Consider the following 9,559-nt stretch of genomic DNA (forward strand, 5'->3'; position numbering starts at 1 on the left):
TATTTCCACATCGTCACCACCTTTGCGATGAACACTTATCCATAGGTCCCCTTTGATATTCCCCTCTCACCTGAAGTACATCCTCTCCAGTTTTAGGAGCCGTGTAAACGGGAAATGCACTTTGACCTTTCACCCTATATATTCCCGTCACGAGTTAATAAACCACTATCATGTCAATACCAGCCTACGTGCGTTAAAGGAAAGCAATCCCAGAATATCCCAGTGGTTCATTATAATTCAAGACGTCCATTCCATGTGGTAAACTACTACCATGTCCACATCAACGGTTTCGGTGAGATCTTCAAAACATCCGAATGTAAATTCAGGCTCCGTGACTTCTGACGCACTAAACCACTTTACTGTTCCTAAGCATTCCTTGCCTTTCCATGTGCATATAGATCATCCTGTCTCGCAGAATTAGCGGCAGTAACGTTCCCACCACTAATGTTGGGCTCGCCAGGCTGTAATTCCGTAGCTTATCCTTAAAGTTTCGCTTAAATAAAGAGGCAACATCAGCTAACTTTTAGGCTTCCAAACCACATCTAGAAACGTAGAGGCATAGAAAAGCTACAGTACAGTTCAGGCACTTTGGCCCACAAAACTGTGCTGAACATGTGCTGAATACCTTAGAACTACATAGGCCTACCCATTACCCTCTGTTTTTCTAAGCTCAATGTACCTGTCCAGGTGTATCTTTAAAAACACTATCATTTCCGCTTGCATCACCGCAGCCGGTAGGCCATTCCACCCACTCACCACTCTCTGTGTAAAAAAAACCTACCCCTGACATCTCCTTTGTACCTACTTCCAAGCCCCTTAAAAGTGTGCCCTCTCGTGCTAGCCATTTTAGCCCTGGGAAAAAGCCTCTGATATCCACATGGTCAATGCCTCTCGTTATCTTGTACAGCTTCTCATTACCTTGCACACCTGTGGTTAACAAACGCACAAAAGTCTCTGCAAAAGATCTAGCAAACTGCACCCAAGCTTGCTACACGTTTTGGGATACAGAGAGCAAGATCCAGGGATGTATTCACCGTTATCCTCTTCAAAAACAGAAACATCGATTTTGCTTAATATCATTACCTTTCAGGGCATCAGTCTTCTCGTCCCTGAACTTGCCCGCTTCCACGCCTTTTCCTCTTTAAAGTAGAATGGAAGCTATCATTTTGGTCCTCCTTTGTCTCGACAATCAAACTAATTCCAAAGTGGAACTTTTCTCTCCCCAGCTCCTTCTTTTGTTTTTTATATATTTAAAGAATCTCTTATAATCAACTTACCTGTCAAGGATGTCTTATGCCCGTTTTCGCTACTGATTTCGTCATTAACTGGACGCCAGCAGTCCTCGGTTTCCGAACAGTTTTTGCTACATCCCAGACGGCTATTCCTTTCTGTTCAGGAGACTTCAATTTCCCTCCATTAATTAGGGCTCCTGAATCCTACCTACCTTGCCGTTCACTGCTATATTGCCCCTGAATTCTCTGTATCCCATTTTCAAAAGCTTCCGACTTGCCAAACTTCACTATGCCTGCTAACAGCTTCTCCAAATTGATCTTTGAGAGTTCCGGTCTAATCCCATCAAATTTTACTTTGCTCAAATTTAGGCCTTTAACTAGAGAACTAACTGTGTCTCTTTCTCAAAACTCCTTTAAAACCTAATGAAATAATGGTGACTGGCTCCAAACTGTCCTCACCAGTCGCTTGCCAAGTCTCATTTCCTAAGAAGAAGCCGATTCCGATCCTGGAATAGAAACAATGGATCCCTTTAACTAAATTCTGTATTTCTGTATTCTGTTGAAGATTGTTACTACTAACGGGCAGTGTAGCTGATTTTCTTTCGATCTACCTCGTGCTGTCCTGGCCCTGCCAGTGTTTACGGCGATATTGTAAGTGAAAGGAATATGTTTTTAACTCACCATACTCGTATCCTTGGAGTGTGTGAAAGGAAAAAGTACAGATATGAATTATACTATTGCAAATTCGAGGAGATAATAATTAGAGAAAGTAAAGGAGATTTGCTCTGTACCTAATTCGTGCACTAACTTGTTCTGTGCACCATGAATCATTCACAGAAAATTAACTCAAGAATCAGAGACAAACTATATTACCCTCCACACAACTCTGTCAAATACTCCCAGGTCAGAAAAAGCGCGATTTAGCTATTGGGAGATAACCTGAAACCTGCTGCATCGATTACTGTGGAAACATATCGATTATATAAAGTTGAGGAGGGATGTTCCAGCCATGCAAACCTATGCAGCAGTTACTATCCCCAAATAATAGCCCAAATCCAGTACTTTACTTGGATGATTGCTGCAAATGTAAATTAGTTTAATGCAAATGATTAAATGTTCCCTCAGGCAATTTTGATTAATGTTATTGTAACAACAAATAGAATTCACATCATGTATGTTTTTTTCCACGTTCGCAGGTTTTATGACACCTAAACCACAGCAATCGATGGTGAGGCGCAACAAAGCTCTGCGGAAATGGTCGTTTCTGTTGTTCATCATGTTAATACATGATAGAAGACTTGCAATTGTTCGCACCATTTGGTAACATCGATGTACTTATTTCCATTAGAGTTGTGTGCTCAAGGTTTAAATGCAGCTGTTGCCTTCAAGTTAATCTCATTCGGTGCTTCGGTAATTTGCATATAGATGGATTTAAGCTGCAAGCAACAAATCTCAGTGGTTTTCTCTTTGGAATTAGCGGACACGTGATGGCGATTCTGTATGTTATTCGGAAAGAGTTCTGCCACTTACCTATTGATAGAGTAAGTTCACTGACTCGTCTTGTTATGTAAAAATCTATTGCAAAGAGGACATGAATTTCTGGGTTCGGAAATCGTCCTTTAAATTCTGTGTTGCTTTGAGATATTTGGTTAGCTGCTGATCGTCAGATTCTAATTCTGTGCTCCGACAGGAATTGAGAGATATCCCCATATCCCAGGTTCGCTCCACCTTCAAAATGCTGGACGAACTCGGAATGCCTGGCATACTCTATTCTAACTGTCGCGTTCAATTCCATTGTGTTAAAATTCGTCTCTTTTTATGCCCCTGAAAATGACACAAAACTGTACAGTTTATTCTTCTATTCTCTGAGGAATGAGGGAAGTCTCTGAAAACAGGATAACAACATTCATGGCTTAAATACTTGATCTAAAATGCATTATTCTTCTAATAGCTCTTCATGTCCCAAACCTCTATACTTCGTAATTTGCCATGTTCGTTGGTTTGACTATTATTACGACCGAAGAATTTTTCACTGTTCTGCCTGATCTGTGAGACGAATAAAATTAAAACATTCACTTCCAGGGTGTCTGCTTAATTCCTATAAACACATCTTCAGCATAATGGGCACCGTTGTATGACGTGGGCGATCTATCTCAAGATTATACTGTGCAATTTTTCTACAGAACTGGTTGCCATTGCTTTCTCCCAGGCAGTATCTTTTCAAGTCGGTTGAACACAGCCATCGTCAATACTCTTCAGTGATTGTCTGCCTGTGGTCAGTGGCCGCGTAACCAGGCCTTCTGCTGTACACCAGTTGCTCATACGACCTTACACTGCCTGCTCGCCTGCTTCACGTGACATTGATCGCGGGGCTAAGCAGCTGTGACACATTACCTTACGGTGTCCTGCAGGCTAGCGGTGGACGCCTTACATCTCCTTAGGCAGAGACGTATCTTCACATTGCCACACGCTATGTACATCAAATGGGCTAAGGCACCTGTGGTTACATGTGAATATAGTTCCCCATATTAACTTAAGTTTGGCAGAATTTATAGTGAACTACCCTCGGCAACAGCTGAATCCAATTGATTCACTTTTAATTAGTCACAACACGCAATAAGCAGTCTGCTCGATTCAATACCTCTCTCAATTTTCCTTCTGAATATCTTCAGTAAAGTAGAGTGATTAGGGAGCTGCTGAAAAATAAGCCTTCCATAATCTTTCCAAGCTCTTTACAAGTCGGTACTGAGTTTTCTAAAAATATACAGATAAGTGGCTTGGACTTCATTAACAATCCGACAGATCCGTTAATAATTGCCACTACTTTAGTCATCATCTCTTCCTTTCACAAATCTCGGACACACCATCTTTAATAATGGAGTGAGTTTGCGTATTTTTAATATCGCGTGCAACTGAAGGGACGAGAGGAGAAGTTCTTTATCTAACATATATTAGCGAAATACACAACTCGAGACCAAATGCTTATCTGGCTAACAACTTGAAATTAATTTGACACCGGAAAAAAATTGTCAACTTGTGATTGGTGTCAATGTGCCATTCTGTTTGAACTGATTTGCATAAATAGGGAACGCGCAGTACCAGCTCGTCACAGGATTCATAAGCGAGCTGAAAATTTGAGACGCCACTGAACCGCCGCACCTTTTGTGAGCTTCACTCAATTAATTACAATGTCTTGCTGGGTTCGTGTGGTCAGTACTCTGGTGTTCACTGCAATTTGTGAGTATTTTCTATGGATATTATATTGAATCTGAAATACTATTCAATGACATTCTTCTCGCACTTCTGGTATTACTCGAATATTAACCTCGGCACATTTTTCCTTCCCTCTGAATGTTTCCAGATATCAACGCAGAAGTTGCAATGAATCAACCACCTTCGAAATCCACATCTCTGGGGCAGACCGTCCAAATACCCTGCACCATGTCTGGAACCTCTTTAGGAAGTAGCTATGTTTCCTGGTTCCAGCAGATTCCCGGAAAAGTTCCTCGGTATCTGTTCTACTATTATTCGGGGAGCAGCATTAACAGAGGCTCCGGAGTTCCGAACCGTTTCGGCGGCTCAATATCCGGCGACACGGCAACATTGACAATATCGAGCGTCCAGTCGGAGGATGCGGCAGACTATTACTGTGCTGTCTGGAAAAATGCTTTAATCTTCGGCAAAGGAACGAGGCTGGGAATTGGCAGTAAGTAAAATATCAATTCAATGCGCTTTGCCTTTTGGTACTTACGTGAACAATAATTAAAACTGTGTCGTCTAAGGGTGGCTTCGAAACAAATGGTGGATCTTTTCAAATATCCAGCCACGAGTAACGATCCTTTGATAATTTAATTGAACTCGCGCGGCCGAACCGCCAAATGCCGCTCTGTTGTTTCTTTAGTTTGAGCTGGCTTTGTAGAAGCCGAAATGCTAATTGCTAAACCAGGTGCAGAATTATTTCTATCGTTAGTTTATAAGTATAATCCTAAATTCCCGAATTTTAATTGCATCAGTTGGTGGATGCACCTTTGCTGATGACACCATTTTGGGCTGATGCCCGTCAGAACCTTAAGCTATCTGCTAGCTACTGATCACTGGACCCTGGAGGGTTCTTCAAAAATCACAAACTTGCATAGACGAAGAAAGATAGATGATGAAGGCGGTTGGATCCATTGCAATAAGCTAGAATCTTTCTGAAATTTTCCTCAGTATCTAGTTATCTCCGACACGCTGAAAATATGATTTTTTTTAAATCATTCGCCACCTTGGTCAAGTTGTTCGTGTGTCTCTTTACATTCTTCGAAAAAATAAGAAAACTGGTACCATATTTGCCATCCGAGACCTAGATAATGATGAACAAGGCAGTTAACGCAAATTCTTAAGGTGCTCGAAGAAACAGAATATCAAAAACAACGGATCAATTAGTCTATCAATTACAGGGAAACTCATTGAGATGTCACTGAGACGACTAGATTAATCATTGTCCTATTTTATATATTTTTTTCATCGCCAGTTTGAACCGTTAAATGTTTATATTAAACCACCAAGGGATTTTAAAACCAACCTTCAGTGTATTGTTGTACAGAGTTAAATTTGAATCTGAATGGAATCTGAAACAAACTTGCACCATTTAAGACCAGAACGGGCTTCGATGAGTGGCTCGCAGATATTAGAATGGAAATTCTCAATCTTTATTGCTTTTGGTATGCTGGCCTTTATAAATCAGAGCATTGAGTATAGGAGTTGGGATGTAATGCTAAAATTGTACTAGGCATTGGAGAGGCCAAATTTGGCGGATTGTGTACAGTTCTGGTCACCCAATTATAGGAAAGATATCAACAAAATAGAGAGAGTACAGAGCAGAGTTACTGGAATGATACCTATGTTTCAGCACCTAAGTTACAGAGAAAGGTTGAACAAGTTAGGTCTTTATTCTTTGGAGCGTAGAAGTTTGAGGGAGGTCTTGATAGAGGTATTTAAAATTATGAGGGGGACAGATAGACTTGACGTGGATAGGATTTTTCCATTGAGAGTAGGGGAGTTTCAAACAAGAGGACATGAGTTGAGAGTTAAGGGGCAAAAATTTAGGGTTAACAGGGGGGGGAACTTCTTTACTCAGAGAGTGGTAGCAGTGTGGAACGAGCTTCCAGTAAAGGTGATGGAGGCAGGTTCGATATGTCGTATTGGATAGGTATATGGACAGGAAAGGAATGGAGGTTTATATGCTGAGTGCAGGTGGTTGGGATTCGATGAGAGTAAGCGTTTGGCACGGACTAGAAATGCTGTGATGGCCTGTTTATGTGTAATTGTTATATGGTTATATAGTTATTAGCAGACGCCTTTTAGTATTTTATGTTTTCAACTGTTGGTATTATTTCTCTCTTACATTGGAAAGTCAATATGTGCAAACATGGCAGACAGACTTTTCTGCCAATTGTGATACTGAAATTTGACAATTTAAAATCGTGATGCTCTTGGGTCACCATGTGGAAATCAATTTCCAAAAGGACCACCTTATCGTAGGGTTTGAAGACATGCGTGGCTGATTGACCCGGAGAGCTATGTTGGCGATTGTCATGGCCTTGTGCTTTGCTTTTTGATAGTGTCAACCATGTCCAGCAGGTCAAAGGGTAGAGGCCAGACTAAGAGTGATCCTTACGCCATCCAGGGAGTTCATCTCAGGGATAACAACCCTGGCAGGTCAAAGTTTGTTACGGAAATAGCAATGAAACATTCCTCTCTATCTGTGTGCGATTCATTCTGTAGACATAGATTGAGGATCTTTATTACTGCCCTGAACGACAGCGGTATAACGGGAAGGAAATCAGTGAAATCAGTGAAAGTAATCTATCATTATAGTTCTCATTACACTAAAAATGCAAACACAGGACAGCGAGCTTTTCAACTTTGCACGAGAAATTACTTAAAACTATGAAAGTAAACCACGTTGAGCCGTAGTTCTGAACAATATTAGATGAACACGATTGTATTCCCTCTCTTTACCACCTAGGTCGTGAATATTGTAAGAAAGTGGTTTCGACAGTGGTGAGTGTAAGGAAAAGATCCGCTACCCTGCACAAACCAGATTTGAATTATTTACTTTAAGTGGAAAAATAATCTTTCAACAGGTATATTAAACTGTCCAAAAGTGATTTACTATACAGGCAGTCTGTAATTTTATATTGCGTAAAGCAAACTCTGTATTCCGATGGCTAAGATGAAGTAAATACACTATTCAAGGGGTTCCCAACCTCGGGTCTGCACATCTCTCTGCTAATAGTAGGGGTCTATGACATAAAGAGGTTGAGAGCCCCGTGTACTAATCCCAGCTTTTAAGCAAAACATGTATTAGACTTCTGCCTCTTGTCTTGATGACGGAAGATTTGAATGAAGTGAAAGTGTCTAAGGTAGAAGTAGAAACGGTGGAAACTTAGAAATTTAAAAGGAATGGAAGCAATATAAGTATACGATATTTGGAACTGGATTTTGTATAAAAAGATTATGTTTTTTTTGACGTGATGATTGACGCCAGATATGTTGTTGTGTAAGTAAGAGGGGTAGGCGTAATAAGCTGTACCCTTTTGGCCTGTTTTAAAGAATATCTATGTTTTTGTTGTAATTTTCTCCTATGAAATCATCGTTATAAATGATGCTTTTTGTTCTGTTTGTACCGACCAAAATAAATTAATTTCATTCATTCATTCAATGCCGATTACAACACCAGACGAAATCATTCATTTTACCCCACTATACATATTGTGCCCCAGTGTCGCAAAAAAACAAATATCACGGGAGATTTTAGGTGGTAATTTTTTCACGTCTAATTTAACAGATTGAAATCGGAAAACGAAAAATAAATATTTGTTCATTACGATGAAGGAATACATGAAATACCAAATGCATTTTAAACAAGAGGGATGTTTTAACAGAAACAGTTACTCAACCTATACTAAACTGGCACCTTGTTTTAAACAGATCCTCGGACCCCCGCTGTCACCGTCCTCCGGCCTTCAACAGAAGAAATTACGGGAAAGGGCACAGCGACACTGGTGTGTTTGGTGAGCCGTTTTAATCCGGGAGCTGTGGGCATTGAATGGACCGTGGACAGACGTACGAAAAGCGATGGCGTTGAGACGAGCCCTGTCCTTCAGGACACGGACAACACGTTCAGTGTGAGCAGTTACCTGACTCTGCCAGCCTCAGAATGGAGCTCACACGAGCGTTACTCCTGCGTGGTTAAACACGAGGCTCTAGCAAACCCGTTTGTAGCAACGATCGAGAGATCCAGCTGTATCTAAAACTATATTTCAAACTTAATAAAGATGAAAAGCTTATTTTATCCGTCTTTTCCTTCATTAAAATAGCTTTAAAACATTATTCTTTTGCAGTTCAGTATTTGCGTTCAGCTTCGTCATTTAAGTTTTGTCAGGTTTAAATGCCATTCTATTAAATGAGTATAATTCTTAATTCAAGCTCCAATGTTAATTAGTCTCAGTTAAAGGCATTCCCAGATGTTCATCAAATGACCGTAATCTGAAGATGGCATTCTTGGTTCTTGCCAGACTGCTGATAATTTCGACCACAGCTACCCAATAACATTAACGATCCAGTCTGATACGCAACATGTTTTCATGACTTTTCTTTCGAGTTCCGAATGAAGCAGAAATATATTTTAAATTTCTCTTTAGTGATATTACCCTGATGTAAAAGAAAGAGCTATGAAAGCGCACACACGTGTACACACAGACACACAGTCATTTGTCATGAAGGAACACATTCAACCGAGGACGATTGATGAATATAGAACGGGCGAAAATAGTGGGTCTGGGACGATCCTCATATTGCGTGAAATGCAGCAGATTTTGCTTCTAGAATAAGTGCGAGTTTATGCGAACAAATGTATACGGCCTATTTTCTATGGCATATAGATGAAAGGGAGGTAATTTTATTGAAACATCTAAAAATCTTTGTTAGCAGGCAAGTTAAATTCGAGCCGAGTCCCGCTTGTTTTCTGTGGAGAGCTGAAAGTTGTAGTGTTCGGATAATAGGTTTGGGTATTGAGGACTAAAGAAAAAAGATAACATTTTTCTCTCGATGCACATTTAATCCTTAGTTTCCTTAGAAATTTTATCGATACCCAAGTAGATTGAGATCGAAAGATCTTTAAAAGATTCGAGGGAGTCGAGACATGACAGAAACCGGAGACCGGAGATCTGGTCAGCTTGCTCCAATTGTTATTCCTTCGTATGTCCACAACTTGAACTTGCTGAAATAGTCATTTTACATTAGATCTTTATTTTAAAAATCACAGTTTTAAAATCATTCAA

At 40.3% G+C, this 9,559-nt stretch overlaps 1 protein-coding gene across 1 annotated transcript; it reads left to right on the plus strand.

The window, feature by feature from the left end:
* Positions 1–4,354: 4,354 nt before the first annotated feature.
* Positions 4,355–8,609, plus strand: LOC140732728 (immunoglobulin lambda-1 light chain-like). Its single transcript, XM_073055400.1, has 3 exons — positions 4,355–4,469; positions 4,594–4,938; positions 8,208–8,609. Exons 1-3 carry the CDS (start codon positions 4,421–4,423, stop codon positions 8,528–8,530), a joined length of 717 nt encoding a protein of 238 aa, XP_072911501.1. The 5' UTR covers positions 4,355–4,420; the 3' UTR covers positions 8,531–8,609.
* Positions 8,610–9,559: the final 950 nt, after the last annotated feature.

Source organism: Hemitrygon akajei, chromosome 9 (assembly GCF_048418815.1).
Source record: "Hemitrygon akajei chromosome 9, sHemAka1.3, whole genome shotgun sequence".
Taxonomy (NCBI): domain Eukaryota; kingdom Metazoa; phylum Chordata; class Chondrichthyes; order Myliobatiformes; family Dasyatidae; genus Hemitrygon; species Hemitrygon akajei.